Below are 18,093 nucleotides of genomic sequence, written 5' to 3' on the forward strand. Positions count from 1 at the left end.
CAGAGTTGGCATCGAGGTTTGTTGCATGGGTTGGTTCCTGAGCTAGAGTTACTATGGTGCGGTGTGCAGTTGCTGGTGAGAATATGCTTCATGTTGGCAGGTTGCAGAACGCAATGCCATCCACAGCCTCAGAAACCATCCTGACATTATAATCAAAGAGGCTGATAAAGGAGGTGCTGTTGTCATCATGAACAGGTCTGACTACCAAAAGGAGGCCGCCAGACAACTCTCCAATACCAAATTTTACAGGCTACTTCCCTCAGATCCCACTGAGGAATACACTAAGAAACTGCACCATCTACTCAGGACACTCCCTACACTAACACCGGAACAAATCAACATACCCTTAGAACCCCGACCAGGGTTATTCTATCTACTACCCAAGATCCACAAACCCGGAAATCCTGGACGCCCCATCATCTCTGTCATTGGAACTCTCACTGAAGGACTGTCTGGATATGTGGACTCTCTACTCAGACCCTATGTTACCAGCACTCCCAGCTATCTCCGTGACACCACTGATTTCCTGAGGAAACTACAATGCATTGGTGACCTTCCAGAAAACACCATCCTAGCCACCATGGATGTAGAGGCTCTCTACACAAACATCCCACACACTGATGGAATACAAGCTGTCAGGAACAGTATCCCTGATGATGCCACAGCACAACTGGTTGCTGAGCTCTGTGCCTTTATCCTCACACACAACTATTTCAAATTTAATGACAATATATATCTCCAGATCAGTGGCACCGCTATGGGCACTCGCATGGCCCCACAATATGCCAATATTTTTATGGCCAACCTGGAACAACGCTTCCTCAGCTCCCGTCCAGTCACGCCCCTTCTCTACCTACGCTACATTGATGACATCTTCATCATCTGGACCCATGGGAAGGAGACTCTGGAAAAATTCCACCATGATTTCAACAGCTTCCACCCCTCCATCAACCTCAGCCTGGACCTATCTACACGGGAGGTCCACTTCCTAGAAACCACGGTGCAAATAAGTGGTGGTCACATTAACACCACCCTATACCGAAAACCTACCGACCGCTATGCCTACCTTCATGCCTCCAGCTTCCATCCCGGGCACACCACAAGATCCATTGTCTACAGCCAAGCACTGAGGTACAACCGTATCTGCTCTAACCCCGCAGACAGAGACCAACACCTAGAAAATCTCCACCAAGCATTCTCAAGACTACAGTACCCACACGAGGAAATAAGGAAACAGATCAACAGAGCCAGATGAGTACCCAGAAGCCTCCTACTGCAAGACAAACCCAAGAAAGAAACCAACAGGACTCCACTGGCCATCACATACAGTCCCCAGCTCAAACCCCTCCAACGCATCATCAGGGATCTACAACCCATCCTGGACAATGATCCCACACTTTCACAGGCCTTGGGTGGCAGGCCAGTCCTCGCCCACAGACAACCTGCCAACCTGAAGCATATTCTCACCAGCAACTGCACACCGCACCATAGTAACTCTAGCTCAGGAACCAACCCATGCAACAAACCTCGACGCCAACTCTGCCCACATATCTACACCAGCAACACCATCACAGGACCTAACCAGATCAGCCACACCATCACCGGTTCATTCACCTGCACATCCACCAATGTAATATATGCCATCATATGCCAGCAATGCCCCTCTGCTATGTACATCGGCCAAACTGGACAGTCTCTAAGGAAAAGGATAAATGGACACAAATCAGACATTAGGAATGGCAATATACAAAAACCTGTAGGAGAACACTTCAACCTCCCTGGCCACACAATAGCAGATTTTAAGGTGGCCATCCTACAGCAAAAAAACTTTAGGACCAGACTTCAAAGAGAAACTGCTGACCTCCAGTTCATCTGCAAATTTAACACCATCAGCTCAGGACTAAACAAAGACTGTGAATGGCTTGCCAATTACAGAACCAGTTTCTCCTCCCTTGGTTTTCACACCTCAGCTGCTGGAACAGGGCCTCATCCTCCCTGATTGATCTAACCTCGTTATCTCTAGCTTGCTTCTTGCTTGCTTATATATATATCTGCCCCTGGAAATTTCCACTGCTTGCATCCGAAGAAGTGGGTATTCACCCACGAAAGCTCATGCTGCAAAACGTCTGTTAGTCTATAAGGTGCCACAGGATTCTTTGCTGCTTCTACAGAACCAGACTAACACGACTACCCCTCTGATAATGTAAACACTGTCTCGCAGCCCACCAGCGGATTACCTTGACGGGCTGCAGATTGCCCACCACTGCCTTATAATCACTTAAAATCCTATCTTTTGTAGGTAATAAACTTGTTTTGTTTTGTCTAAAACCAGTGTGTTGAAATCATAACTTGGAGCAGAAAGCTGTGTATATTCCTCTCCACATTGAGAGAGAAGGTGAATTTTATGAGCGTATGCCGTACAGTTCTCTGTGCAGCACAAGATGGTATAATTTTGGGTTTACACTCCAGAAGGGGGTGCATGCCTTAGGAACTGGGAGGTGCCTTAGCTGAGCCTTCCCATGCAGAGTTGATTTCAGCCTCTGTGTGTGTAGCTGCAGCTAGGTGTGTCCCTACCTGTTTATGTGCTGGTAAAGTACAGTGTAAGACCTGTGGGAGGGCTTGGCAGGCTGCACAGCAGTGCAGTGTAAATGGAACCCAGGGTGGTGGGCTCAGTAGTACCCTAGTTCCAGGTGACAAAGTTCCCACTCTTCTCAGGTACAGCTAGGGAACAATTGGAAGATACGGCATCTTACCAATGTGAGCTTCCCCAAGGCAGTACAGGCAGTGTTGGTGGTCATCACTGACATAGAAGAATCACGGGCAGGAAGCAGAGAGTTTAAATTCTGGAGTACTGGGCATAGTCCAGTAACTGAACTGGGTATGGGGATGGAGGGGGAAATGCCTCTGGGAAACTATTCTAATGCTAAACAATTAAAACTATTAAAAACTATTTACAAACTAGATTATTTTTATTTTGCAGAATGAAGCCAATGATGCAGACAATGAAAGGTCCCAATCCAGACCATGAAGCAGTGAGAAGGAACTCGAGAGACAGTCAACCCTCCCAACACTTTATTTCCTCGGTTGGAGGCACATGGTGAGCCAGGGCACATGCATGGACCAACAGAGACTGGTTTCAAATTCCCCAGCTCCTGGCACATGGTGCATAACCCACGGTGGAATACCATAGGGACCATCACTCAAAGAAGAATTCCTCTTTTTCAAATGACAAGGAATCTGAAGAGGAGGAGAGAGAAACGGCTGTTTTTTAACCCATGTTTCTTTGACTTCCCCTCAGATTATCAATACTTTTGGTGGTTTTGTTATGAAAAAACGGTCCCCTTTTTTAAGTTTATTACTACCTCCTTGCCATTACTAATGCAGTGACTGCTGGAGATCTTAAGGAAAAAAAGTTACTAGTCCATAGCTACTCTCTATAGATGAGAGGCCCTAACAGTGCAGAGCAGTAACTGCCACTGAATCCTGTTGCCATCAGCATCCAAGGCATGCTGAACAAGAGGAAGGGGGCACTAAGATGGTTGGAAAGGTAGATGGGGAAGAAAGGATTTCTAACCACTTTCAGGGCTACTAGGGACTTACACCATACACTCTTTGCCCTAGTCTACACTTACCGCGCGGGTCGACGCGGTGAGTTCGACTTCTCGGAGTTCGAACTATCGCGTCTGATCTAGACGCGCTTTGTAAATTTGTCCTGCTATAGTTCATAAGTTTCTTTAGAAGTGGTACCTATTGCTCCTGTGTGCTCTACATGACTTCCGCTATGCTTCTGCTGGTAATAGTCTCTGGCTGAAGAACAATTTTTGTTCTCTTGCTCAGACCATCACCAGGTTCTCTTGCTACTAATTCTTCCTGAACTATCCAAGGTTTATACGCGGTTGCATGGGGTAGCAAGAAGACAACAGAACTGGTGTCTAACTAGTAACTGACTTGCATAACTTCTAATGTATTTTAATATATCAGAAAGACTAGTGAGGGCCTCACATTTAATTTTAAGAGGGAGACAAAATACCTCTGAGTTAGCTAACAGGAGAATTCTGCCACATTTACAGATTGTTCTCTACTAATGTTCAGTGTCATTCTTTGGATCTTCATTTCCATTTCTCTTCCTTTTTCTCCTCTTTTTACTTTAGCCTTGTCCTTTTTCTTTCTAGTGTTTTTTTCGCTTTTTCTTGTTCTTTGTTCTTATTGTTTGGCTTTTCATGAAGTTTTCTTTCCTCTCCTCTCTGGCTTGTCTTTCTCTTGTTTTCCATATTCTTTAGGTTCAGAGTTCTTCAAGGGGCTTGCTCACAATTTTTTTTTAATTAGAACAACCACTTAGACCATCCTCTTCAGCACCACCAGTGTCATTGTCAGAGGCAGCTCTAAAGTTCTAATTATGTCTTTCATTATAGCTTCATGCACACATCATGTAAAGTATGGGGCTGTGGAAAAGAAGCTCATTGTTCCTGACTTCAGTAGTCTTAAAGCTTTCCACGGAGCTAGATTTTTTTAAAATCCAGATTGGGCCCAAAATATTTGCTGGTCGGTTCTAATTTGTGCTCAACAAGGACTCTTACATTTGACCTGAAGCTAGAGAAAGGGGAGAAGTGGATCTGCTATCATATTAATCCTTGTGCACCAGCTCATGGGCTGGAGAGAAGAGGACCCTGTCTAAAGTCTGCCATAACATTTGAGCAGCCTTGCAAAACAAATGTTTGCCATTTCCAATATTCACTCCACAAATATAACTTATTTTTGTTTCAACCTTAGAAACTGGTTTACGTCAGTTTATGTTTTCAAAGCTAACATAATAAAAAAGGGGGATGGTGCTAGAAACTATCTTAAAAATACAAAATTGAGATTCTTATCAACTCCTACATTTCCTAGATTGGGGAGTGGGGTGGAGAATGAAGGGGGGCACAGTGCACAGATGCAGACTGTGATTTCCAAAAGCCAACTTCTGCTATAACAAAATCTCAGGTAAGGAAATGAAGAAAGCAGTAATCATGGCCACCTTAGTCTAATTTCTGAGTATTCACGATTTGAATAATTGTGAATGACCAAGAGAGAAAGAATTACTTGCTGAATAAATTTACAAATAATTTCTCATCATGACTACATCTGAGTATGTTGTGATCTGCTGACAGATAACTGAACAGGCAAATTCCACATGAGAAATTATTCATTATAAATTATTCACCAAGTTCTAGTTTACTATGTGCTCAATATAAAACCTTAAAATGGTTTCTGTATATGCTTTGTCTAGATGAATCTACAGACTACTCACTTTGCATACATTCCACACTGATTCTCAGTGCAAGAACCAACTGTTATAAACATTGTCTATTTCACACACCACCACCTTCTGCAAACAGAGACCCAAATCAAGAAACAGAGTACAAAATAAATCCTGTATCTTAAACATATTGTTTTACTCCAGCTGCCAAACAAGATGATATGTTTATGTCTCATGTGTCTCCCACCTGAGATTAGCCAAAAGGTTAATCTTGAGGTTTGCATAAGAAATGGATTACTAAACAGAGCTTTTCAGAATGATTGGTATACAAAGCAACAACTAAAAACAAATTCACCCATTTGGCCACAAATGGTTCCAATAATATAAATCCCAGGCTATTTATAAGATTTCATTCTAAGAAAAGAATGAAAATAAACTGACATAAAATGTTTGTTTGGAATCTGAACTATTAATATATTTAGTACCTTGTCTAAAATCAGCTTTCCTAGGAGCTTCTGAAAGATAGCACCTTGGCAAGGGGTATGATGAAAACATTGACCAGGGATATGGATCAGTGCCCTAGAAAAAAGAACCAGAACAAAGTGATATTAGAAGGTAAATTAATAGTAGTTTACCCGACTCATCCACAGGTAAAGTTTGCTTATTGTACAATGAATCTCCAACAGATTTGTCAGAATTATTGATACTACAATTTAATTGTATGATTTTCTATAATTAAAAGTAATATGAAATCCAATAAGTATATGAGCCACAAGGTTTAAGTAACTTGCTCTGTTCCACACTGTACACTATTGTTAACAATTCTGCATTTAATATTTTTTTCATTGAAAGGAAAATTACAGCTTTCAAAAGAAATACTGTATTTCCAATTTTATACATTGATCTAGTTGTCTTTTCTGTGCTGACAGTAATTTCCATCTTCTCCTTATGAGAATGACAGTCAGTAGAAAACCATAGCACTTAACAAAAGAACCTGCTTAACAAATACTGCACTGTGAGAATACTGATGAGAGATACAGGTATTTGATAGTGCAGATGAAATGCAAGCAGGTTAAAACCATAGGCATATATTTGAGAGGGCAGTTCTAGCTTGGCCAACGGGGCCGCGCATGAGGGAAAAATTCCGTACCTGCCCAAGGCTTGCAGTTTTAGGGGGTCACGCCCCCCATTCCACTCACAAACTATGCCCATAGGTAAAAAAAAATCTTATAAAAGGAAGATGTTGCAGATAGAAATCTATTAAAGAATAAAAAAATCACTTCCAGAGCTAGAGAAACAGATATTTATTTAAAAAAATTGATAACCTGACATGAACATGGCATTACCTGAGCACTTAGTAGCCCACTGACACTAGAAATAACATCTTTGCTAAGCAAATCTCTTTTCTTGCAATGGAAGGTGTTAACACTCTTGATGTGCAGGCAGTTGTTGTCTCTTGATGCTAAATAATATTTATATTGTGAATTAGCAGTAGGAATACTGAAGTCCTACGACCAGCACAAGAACAATTGTTAGACGTTCCCCTCTAACCTTATTTAGTACTCTCTGAGGCAAAATCCGTTCCGCTGGTCCTCCCGTAAGATTTATCCTAACAAGAATATGGTTTCTCTCTACCGATAGACCATCAATTATAAAATTTCTGAAAAAACAAAACAAACAAACTTGATTTACCTTTGAGTGCTGCTCTCAGAAAATATTCTTAAGGATGCTAATAATTCTAGGGACAAACTATAATTATAGATCTAGATTGTGACTAGGACTACATACTTGTGTAAGGAAAAATCTATATAAGAAGATTCCAGGATTGTCACTCTACGACTAGAATGTCTGTTGAGTCAGACTGAAGCAACAGCTACAAGCATGGTTGAGTGCTCTTTTTGTTCAGACTACCCCAAGGTTCAATCATCACTGGGATCTGCAGTTCATGTCTATTTGTTTTTTAAGTTCTCAGCCATTTTGACTTGATGAATTTTACCTACGTGACAGCAAGCCATGTATCTATTCCATGCCAAGAGTCCTAGATCATTGTGATATCAGAGGTAACTCAATCAATCACCACCTTAAAGACAATTTGCATGCAACAATTTCATTAGCTGTATGAGGGAGACTGCAGATTGTGGATTACTTGTCCCAACTGCCACATGTAAAGCATCCACCCACACAACAACAAAACCAGCACTCACAATAACCCCAAACACACACAGCCCCTCATGACAGTACACACCCCTCATTTGCAACTCACACAAATCAACAAAAATCTCCCAGCACAGCCCTCCAGAGACAAATCAACACAGCCAGCACACAGAAAAGACGGTTACTCACCTGTAGTAACTGTTGTTCTTCGAGATGTGTTGCTCCTATCCATTCCAGTTAGGTGTGCGCGCCGCGCGTGCACGGCATCTCAGAACTTTTTACCCTAGCAACCCCGGCGGGCCGGCTGGCACCCCCTGGAGTGGCGCCGCTATGGCGCCCATTATATACCACAGCCGGCCCGTCCGCTCCTCAGTTCCTTCTTGCCGGCTACTCCGACAGTGGGGAAGGAGGGCGGGTCTGGAATGGATAGGAGCAACACATCTCGAAGAACAACAGTTACTACAGGTGAGTAACCGTCTTTTCTTCTTCGAGTGATTGCTCCTATGCATTCCAGTTAGGTGATTCCCAAGCCTTACCTAGGCGGTGGGGTCGGAGTGAGACGTGGCGGAGTGTAATACCGCAGAGCCGAAGGCTGCGTCGTCTCGAGACTGTTGCACCAACGCGTAGTGGGAGGCGAAGGTGTGGACCGAAGACCAGGTGGCCGCTCGACAGATGTCCTGGAGTGGAACATTGGCCAGGAAGGCGGCCGACGAGACGTGCGCCCTTGTCGAGTGAGTGGTGAGTCGGCATGGCGGCACGCGAGCAAGCTCGTAGCAGGTCCGAATACAGGCAGTGACCCAGGAGGAAATTCTCTGGGAGGAGATCGGCTCACCCTTCATGCGGTCGGCGACGGCCACAAACAGCTGGGTCGAACGCCGGAAAAGCTTCGTCCGCTCGATGTAAAAGGCAAGCGCCCTGCGGACGTCCAGGGTGTGAAGCTGTTGTTCCCGAGGTGAGGTATGTGGCTTCGGGAAGAAGACCGGGAGGAAGATCTCCTGGTTGAGGTGGAAGGCCGATACCACCTTGGGGAGGAAGGCCGGATGCGGCCGAAGCTGTACCTTGTCAGCATGGAAGACGGTGTAAGGTGGACCCACCGTTAGTGCGCGAAGCTCAGAGACTCGTCTCGCGGATGTAATGGCGACGAGGAAAGCTGTCTTCCAGGAGAGGTAGAGCAGGGAGCACGTGGCCAAGGGCTCGAAGGGGGGACCCATCAGCTTGGCCAGGACGAGGTTCAAATCCCAGGTCGGGGCAGGATGCCGCACCGGCGGGTACAAGCGGTCCAGGCCTTTAAGGAAGCGGGAAACCATCTGGTTGGAGAAGATGGACCGACCTTCCAGCGATGGACGAAAGGCGGACACTGCTGCCAGGTGAACCCTCAATGAGGAGACTGCAAGACCTTGCTCCTTAAGGTACCAAAGGTATTCGAGGATGGTAGGTACCGGAACTACGAATGGATTCAGGCTTCGCTGATCGCACCAAAGCGCGAACCTCTTCCATTTCGCGAGGTAAGTGGAGCGAGTGGAAGGCTTTCGACTCTCCAGCAGGACTTGCTGAACTGCCACGGAGCAGTCCCTCTCTGCGTGGGTCAGCCACTCAGGTACCAAGCTGTAAGATGGAGGGACTGCAGGTTCGGATGGAGGAGTCTGCCGAAGTCCTGGGTGATGAGGTCCGGCCACGACGGGAGGGGGACGGGATCCCGAACGGAGAGCTCGAGCAGCAGGGTGTACCAGTGCTGCCTCGGCCAGGCCGGCGCTATGAATATGACGGTGGCTCTGTCCCTCCGAAGCTTCAGGAGCACTCGGTGCACGAGTGGGAACGGAGGGAAGGCATAGAGGAGGCAATCCGTCCAGGGGTAGAGGAAGGCGTCGGACAGGGAGCCTGGCGAGCGACCTTGGAATGAACAAAACAGGTGGCACTTCCTGTTCTCTCTGGAGGCGAATAGGTCTATCTGGGGAAACCCCCACCTCCGGAAGATTGTGTGGACGACATCTGGACGGAGGGACCACTCGTGGGAGAGGAACGACCTGCTGAGACGGTCAGCCAGCGTGTTCTGCACTCCCGGAAGAAAAAACGCTTGCAGGTGAATGGAGTGGGTCACGCAGAAGTCCCACAGGAGCATCGCCTCCCTGCAGAGGGGGGAGGAGGGTGCTCCGCCCTGCTTGTTCACGTAGAACATTGCTGTTGTATTGTCCGTGAACACTGTCACACATGGGCCTTGCAGGTGGGGGCAGAAAGTCTGGCAGGCTAGACGGATAGCTCGCAGCTCGCGGACATTGATATGCAGGGCGAGCTCCTGGGTCGACCAGAGGCCTTGGGTGTGGAGATCGCCCAGGTGAGCCCCCCAACCGAGCGCCGAGGCGTCCGTGGTGAGCGTGGCGGACGGGCGCGGAGGGTGGAACGGGACCCCGGCACACACGATCTCCGGGTCGAGCCACCATCGGAGGGACTCGAGGGTCGCGCTGGAGACCGTTACCACCATGTCGATGGGGTCTCGATGAGGCCGGTACACCGACGCGAGCCAGGACTGGAACGGGCGGAGGTGGAGCCGCGCGTACGCGGTCACATACATGCATGCTGCCATGTGGCCCAGGAGGCGGAGGCAGGAGCGCACCGTCATGGTCGGAAAGGTGACTAGGTCCATGATGAAGGTGACCATCGTCTGGTGGCGGGCGCGAGGGAGACAGGCCTTGGCTATGGTGGAGTCGAGGACCGCTCCGATGAACTCCACTCGCTGAGAAGGAATCAAAGTGGACTTCTCGGCGTTGATGAGGAGGCCGAGCCGCCGGAAGAGCGACCGGATCTCCGCCATCTGGCCCATCACGAGTTGACGAGACTGCCCGCGGGCCAGCCAGTCGTCTAGATACGGGGATACGTGGATCTGACGACGGCGGAGGGCTGCGGCGACCACCGCCATGCATTTGGTAAAGACCCTCGGTGCAGTGGAGAGACCGAACGGCAACACAGCAAACTGGTAGTGGGTGTTGCCGACTACAAATCGGAGGTAACGTCGATGAGGGGGATAGATGGCGACATGGAAGTAAGCGTCCTTCATGTCGAGGGCGGCAAACCAATCTCCCGGATCCAGAGAGGGAATGATGGTCCCCAAGGTGACCATGCGAAACTTGGGCTTGAGCAAGTACTTGTTCAGCTCGCGAAGGTCCAGGATAGGACGTAGCCCGCCTTTCGCTTTGGGGATAAGGAAGTAACGGGAGTAGAATCCCCTGCCCCGCCTGTCTTGAGGCACTGCTTCTATGGCACCCACGCTCAACAGAGTCTGGACCTCTTGTAAGAGGACTTGCTCGTGAGAGGGGTCCCTGAAGAGGGACAGGGAGGGTGGGTGGGAAGGCGGGGGCGAAACAAATTGAAGGCGGTATCCCGACTGGACTGTTTGCAGCACCCAGTTGTCCATTGTTAATTGGGACCACGCCGAAAAGAAATGGGAAAGGCGGTTGTAAAATAAGGGGGTAGGATCCGGTAGGGAGAGAGATGGGCCGTCCTCGAGCGTCCCATCAAAAAGCAGGCTTGGCCCCCTGGGGGGCCTTGGACGAGGCCTGCCCCTGGTTCCGCCGATTGCCTGACGGACGACGGCGGTTCTGGGCCGGTCGCCGGTTAACATACGGCCGGTAGCGCTGTTGGTAGCGGGAGGGTTGCGGCCGGAAGGGCCTGCGCTGCGTCGCCGGCGTGTGCATCCCGAGCGTACGGATGGCGATGCGACCGTCCTTCAGGGTCTGGATCCGAGAATCCATCTTTTTGGAAAACAGACCCTGGGTGTCGAAGGGGAGGTCCTGTAGGGTATACTGCACCTCCGGCGGCAGGGTGGAGGACTGCAGCCAGGAGATGCGCCTCATCGTCACGCCGGATGCCAAGGTCCGAGCCCCGGAGTCCGCGGCGTCGAGGGCGGCCGTGATAGAGGACCTGGAGGACTTCTTTCCCTCGTCCAGCAAGGCCGAGAACTCCTGGCGGGATGTTGATGGCAGGAGCTCCGTGAACTTCGCCAGGGACGTCAGAATATCAAAGACGTACCTGGCGAGAAGGACCATGATGTTTGCAATCCGCATTTGCAAGCCCCCTGCGGAGTAGACCTTACGGCCGAGCAGGTCCATGCGTCGGGCGTCCTTGGACTTGGGTGCAGGGGCCGGTTGGCCGTGCCTCTCGCGGTCGTTGATGGATTGAACGGGTTGGGTGGGAGTAGAGGTACTCATAGCCCGTTGGGGGGGCTGAGTACTTACGCTCGACCCCGCGTGCTGTGGGTTGAATGGAAGCGGGGGTCTGCCAGAGCGTAGTGGCGTTCTTTTGAATTGTCCGCACAAAGGGCAACGCCACTCGGACAGGAGCGTCCGCGCCCACCACGTTGGTGATCGGGTCCTCGTCCTCTTGAACCTCCGCGACGGGGAGACCCATGGCCGTCGCCACTCGGCGAAGCAGGTCCTGGAAGGCCCGAAGGTCAATGGGCGGGGGTTCGCTGGCCGCAGCACCTGCCACCGCCTCGTCCGGCGAGGACGATGAAGATATGCCCTGCACAATTGGCTCAGTCGGCGGGGCTGTTGGTTGAGCCTCCGCCGAGTCGTGCGGTGTGGCTGATTGGCGGTCCGTAGGAGCGGAGGGCTCGTGCGGAGGAGAGGGAGGCGGGCGGCTAACTGTCGCCTCGGGGACCCTGGTCCCGGTGGTCACATCCCGCAGAGGAAATGGGATGCCCTGCGCCTCGTGATGCGCCCAGGGGACCCAGTAGCCCCATTGTTCATGATGGAGTCCTTGCGGGGTCGGCAATCGGTGGGTGGCATCATCCGCACCGGAGGCCACCGATGCTGGGCGGGATGGCCAAGGCGGTGCCGAGGCGCCGAGGGATTGAGCCGCTGAAGACGGGAGTCCCTCCGCCGACGCCGCCGAGGGACGATAAGTGTATCGCCAGCGGGACGGCGATCGTGAACGTCGACTACCGCGGTGCCGGGAGCTCGACCGGTGCCCGGAGCTCGACCGGGACCGGGATCTGCGGTGCCGGGAATGACTCCGAGAGTCGCGGTGCCGTGAACGGTGCCGGGATGGAGACCTCCGGCGGTACCGCCGGTATGGTGACCGGGACCTGGATCGGTGCCGGGAGTGCGACCGGTACCGAGATTGGGAGCAGTACCGGGACTCGGACCGGCGTCGATGAGGAGCGGCGTCGAGATCCCGAACGACGGGACGGCAACCTGCGTCGGGAACGGGAACGGGACCGGGACCGGGTTCCGTGCCGTTCGCCCAGAGAGGGGGGCCGTGTCATTCTGGCCGGTTTCCCTGCTGAGACGACAGCCCGCACCGGCGGTGCCGGGGGCCGGAGGCTCGGTGCCTCTATGAGCCGGATCAGCTCACGCGCGGAGGAGAATGTCTCCGGCGTCGATGGCAGCCTTGGCTCAACCACGGTCGGTGCCGGGGAGCGTGGCGGTGCCAGACTCGACGGCGCTTGCGGTGCCGGAGTCGAGGGCCCAGGGCACGTTTTACGCACGGCCGCTGCTACTCGTGCGGCGTCCTCCGTGCGGGCCTTTGCCACTGCCTTCGCCAGCTGTTGTTTGGCGGAAGGCGAAAGCGAGCGGTGCCGGGTCTTCTTAGCCGCCGGCTTAGGTACCGGGGCCGCGGTGCCGGAACTGCTCGGTGCCGCGGGTGCACTCTGCACCGATGAAGCCTTCGGTGCCGGCGCGGACGGTGCCGGGGGTTGGAGGGACGCCTCCATGAGGAGCTGTTTTAAACGAATGTCTCGCTCCTTACGGGTCCGCGGCTTGAATGCTGAGCAAATCGCACACTTGTCCGTGCGGTGTCCTTCGCCCAGGCAACGGAGGCAGGAGCCGTGAGGGTCACCAACCGGCATAGGCCTCTGGCACGCTGCGCAGGGCTTAAAGCCCGGTGCCTTGGGCATGAGCCCGCACCGGGGAAGGGAAGGGAGGAAATACCCCCCTTATCCTTACCTAAATACTAACTAACTAACTACAGAACTAACTATATTAACACTAAACAAACTATGTACAACGAGAAGTAGCGAGAGCTAGGGTTGTGGAGTACAGAGAGCACTCCACCGTTCCAACTGGCCGTCACGGGCGGTAAGAAGGAACTGAGGAGCGGACGGGCCGGCTGAGGTATATAATGGGCGCCATAGCGGCGCCACTCCAGGGGGCGCCCAGCCGGCCCGCCGGGGTTGCTAGGGTAAAAAGTTCCGAGATGCCGTGCACGCGCGGCACGCACACCTAACTGGAATGCATAGGAGCAATCACTCGAAGAAGAATAACCCCAAACACACAACTCTTTTTCATCACCCAAACAAATCAACAGAAAACTACCAGCCAACACACATTCCCCAGCCCTCAGACGTACTTACCACAAAACCATAAACTTGAGTAGCAAAGTCATTCTGACTTCACAAATTACATCTGTGCTACAGCATGGGCTTTCAGCTACTAGTAGAGCAGTAAAAACAACTTCACATCCCTAAGTTGGCTAAAGGAACCTGGGGTCTTGGGCACATAGGAATAAGTAGGCTCTGCATGCCTACTTCCCACCTGAGGCAGATGAGAAGCAAGTCGGTGGGTTGGGATGGAGAATTTGGGGGACTCTTGGTTACACCTGCCAATTCAGTGGCAAGAGCACCTGAGCTCTAGTGGGGGGGGGGTTTAAAATTTGCTGCTGATATAGACCAGAAGCATATTACTATTCCAGGAGCAAAATAAAGCATGGAGGGCATAGTGATTCAGAGCGTACATGCCACCCGTTGCTCAAGACTGTGCCTAAAGTCACAATCTAGCCCAAAGGAAATTTGTTTTAGAAAGGAAAAACACTTTCACTTTTCATATACAGAGTCTGCTATAAGAACAGTGTGCAGCCATTATTTAGAAAGATAACAGGCCCAATCCTCACTTGGTATAAATCAGCGACATAAACCAGTTGAGGATCTAGGCCATACTATTAGAGTCTCAGCTCTATACCGATCACATATGTAAACACTGTGACAAGTTCTTAATGTGCAACATACTGAGAGAGCTAAAGAACAAACTGATTTCTAATTTTAGTAATGTTTCATCACACTGTGCTGTATGGGGCTGCTCTGCAGGCCTCTCTAAGGAGATGTGGTCTATTTACACAAGATAATTTTACTTTGGTAATTAGCAATTAGAAGTCATAAGAGGAGGAGAGAGGGCTGAGGTTACAAAGAGGAAAATTCAATGTATATTTATTTGTACATATCAGAACTTAGCTCCAGCTAAGAAGGGGTTAAAAGCCAGCCCTTGGAGAAGGCCGGGGCTGAGAGAAAAGGCTAGGCTGATTGGGGAAACAGTCACAGCTGGGGCCATGCCCCAATCAGGCCACAGCTGGCCCTATAACTGGGCTGTAAGCCAGGAGCTCTCACACTCTCTCTCTAGCTTATGAGAGAGAAGGACCTGGCTACCTAGGAACTGCATAGGGTACCTGAGGTGGGGCAGTGCTGGGGAAGGGCAGAGGGAGCTGGGGAGCTCCAGCTGGATAAAACCCCAGGCTGCAGGCAAGGTGGGCATAGGGGGTTGGGTGTTCCCCAGGGAGGGGATATCCAGATTGTGGGTTACTGCAGGGGGCAGAACCCTGATGTAAAAGGGCACCGGGGTCCAGGAGGGACATGGGGGACAGCAACAGGAGAGACACCGGCCTACAGAGGGCGCTCTGGGGCTGGTGAACAGCTAATTCCCAGGACTACCAGCAGGAGGCGCCGCACAGGTGAGTCCTCGCACCACCACAGACCTTTATAAGGGTCCTTTAATAACACAACACATTTACATCTGAAAATGTTGTGCCTGCTATTATTACAAGTTGCCTTTAGGATTACTGTATATTAAAGAGACTAAAGGCAACACATTTCTCTTTTTTTCAGTTTGTAAATTTTGCATTTTTTTACTATTAAAGATTAAGGCCTCAATCTTGCAAACATGCATGTAAATAATTTTACATGTTAGGAGTCTAGTTGATTTCAGTTGGAGTATTTGTATGAATAAATCTATTCAAATGTGTAAGTATTTGCTGGACTGAGTCTACATAACATCATATTTATATTGATCATTTCTTACCCAGGTCCTTCAGAAGTTTCTATGATGTTCTCCTTCTGGGCATTTAGAAGCACTTGTGATAGTTTATATTGAGACTCTAAAAGTAGAAGTGTATCTAGATCACAGCACAGCACACTTAACAACCTGTAGAAGGAAACACATTGAAATAACAGCATGATTTAGGAATCTGTTAATACAGACTAAGGCAGACCAGAATAAACATGAGATCTCAAAGTAAAAAAAAGTGCTTTAAGATATAGGTGCTGGAACCAGAAGTGCTGGGGGAGAGGCAGCACTCCCTGGTTTGAAGTGGTTTCCATTATTTGGAGGGTTTACAGTTTTGTTTTAATGGCTTTCATCACCCTCACTATAAAAGTTGTTCCAGTATCTATGCTTTAAGAAACCCGGACAGAACTAAGAGACAAAGCATTCCTTTATATCCCTTTAGTAGCCACTCTGTTTACTTGGGGTTATGCAACTCGAGACTAGCTCCCAATAGATTTTTAATTTATACTGAACAACTGTAAAAAAACATTCACAAACATATGCTGGTCAGCTTAGTCTGCTGACTGCACCTCACAGAAAACAAGCATGATGTGAAATTAATAAAACAACCAATGCTCTGAAATGTCAAGAAATGATACAACACTGACTACGTTCCTGATGTAACTTCTAATTAAGTTCAGTTGAAAAAGAGTCAAGATAAAAAACACAAATTTATATTCTCTACTGTAAGTACTCTATTGTTTAGTCAAATTTCATGCAAAGATCAAAGACAACAAAAGATTTAGCATGCGATTAAGACAATGCATCTGGGTTTTTTTTATGTCAGAACATTCTGGTAGGTAAAGGTAATAATCTCCAGAACACATGACAGCAAGTTAAGTACTATTTTATTTTATAACATCAGGCAAAATTCACAATGATAATGTTTTCTTTCTAGCTTGATGTTACCTATGGTAGAATCTGAGGTATCACCAGGATAATATATGAAGCACTGAAATTGTAAACTTTTTTGTATTTTTTGCATAAATCTGGTTACTGTAACATCACATCAAAAAATTATTTAATCGGAAGTGCCCTATTTATGGAAAAATATATCACTAAAATTTTTGTTGCTGCTTTCATTCTTTTATCATAGAAGTAAAACACATCACAAATAACATCTGATTAGCATTACATTTTGCATTCATATAGTATCTGCTGTAACCTAGGAAATACATATTATTTGACATTTGTATCTGTTAGTCAGTGTTCTCAATATGTTTCTTTTGAAAACAGGAAAAATTCAGGAGTCATACTCGCAATAATTTAATACTTGCATATTCAAGCGATAATAACCAAGGAATGCATAACCAAAATGACTATTCTTAACTCAGATCTGCTCAGTTTACATCCTGTTAAAATTGTATTTCTATTTATTTTCTATTAACTTGTGCCTATCTATGAGATCATAGGTTCATTCTGAGCATTTTTCTAAAGCACAAAAAGAAACAGCAACATCTGGACTGCAATATTTCATGTGTTTAAAATAGCCAAGTTAGAAAAAGAACACTTCAACTATTATAAAGATGTCGGGCTGAATTTAGTCCAGAATGGACGGTAGCTTTCACCAGCATATAACCTGACTGAGCTCCCCGATAGAGAGAAAACTACCAGGAGTAGAGTTTGACAGTGTACAACAGTCATAAAAGACGGTTATTTACCGTTGTAACTGTTGTTCTTCGAGATGTGTTGCTCCTATCCATTCCATGTAGGTGTGCGCGCCGCGCGTGCACGGCTCTTCGGAACATTTTTAACCTAGCAACTCCGGCGGGCCGGCTGGGCACCCCCTGGAGTGGCGCCGCTATGGCGCTGGATATATACCCCAGCCGGCCCGTCCGCTCCTCAGTTCCTTCTTGCCGGCTACTCCGACAGTGGGGAAGGAGGGCGGGTCTGGAATGGATAGGAACAACACATCTTGAAGAACAACAGTTACAACGGTGAGTAACCGTCTTTTCTTCTTCGAGTGATTGCTCCTATGCATTCCATGTAGGTGATTCCCAAGCCTTACCTAGGCGGTGGGGTCGGAGTGAGACGTGGCAGAGTGTAAGACTGCGGGGCCGAAGGCTGCATCGTCTCTGGATTGCTGCACCAACGCGTAGTGGGAAGTGAAGGTGTGGTCAGAAGACCAGGTGGCCGCTCTACAGATGTCCTGGATGGGAACATGGGCCAGGAAGGCGGCCAACGAGGCTTGCGCTCTCGTCGAGTGAGCGGTGAGGCAGCATGGTGGCACGCGAGCAAGCTCGTAGCATATCCGGATACATGCTGTCACTCAGGAGGAAATCCGCTGCGAGGAGACCGGCTCGCCTTTTATGTGATCAGCAACCGCTACAAACAGCTGTGACGAATGCCGGAAGGGCTTCGTCCGCTCGATATAAAAAGCGAGGGCCCTGCGGACGTCCAGGGTGTGAAGCTGTTGCTCACGAGGTGAGCCGTGCGGCTTCGGGAAGAAGACCGGAAGGAAGATCTCCTGATTGAGGTGAAAGGCCGACACCACCTTAGGGAGGAAGGCCGGGTGTGGTCGAAGCTGCACCTTGTCTCCGTGGAAGACGGTGTATGGTGGACTAACCGTTAGGGCACGGAGCTCGGAAACTCGTCTCGCCGATGTAATTGCGACGAGGA

General features: G+C 49.1%; 1 protein-coding gene across 14 annotated transcripts in view; it reads right to left on the reverse strand.

Moving 5' to 3' along the window:
- TBC1D32 (TBC1 domain family member 32) overlaps positions 1 to 18,093 on the reverse strand; it is a 186,229-nt gene that overhangs the window by 81,041 nt on the left and 87,095 nt on the right. For all 14 annotated transcript variants that reach the window (XM_045010109.1, XM_045010113.1, XM_045010116.1 and 11 more), the window contains 3 exons: positions 15,451 to 15,573; positions 6,788 to 6,896; positions 5,722 to 5,815 (listed from right to left, as the gene is read on the reverse strand). In XM_045010109.1, the coding sequence (XP_044866044.1) occupies positions 5,722 to 5,815; positions 6,788 to 6,896; positions 15,451 to 15,573 (326 nt within the window). The remainder of the gene's footprint in view (positions 1 to 5,721; positions 5,816 to 6,787; positions 6,897 to 15,450; positions 15,574 to 18,093) is intronic.

Source organism: Mauremys mutica, chromosome 3 (assembly GCF_020497125.1).
Source record: "Mauremys mutica isolate MM-2020 ecotype Southern chromosome 3, ASM2049712v1, whole genome shotgun sequence".
Classification (NCBI taxonomy): Eukaryota; Metazoa; Chordata; order Testudines; family Geoemydidae; genus Mauremys; species Mauremys mutica.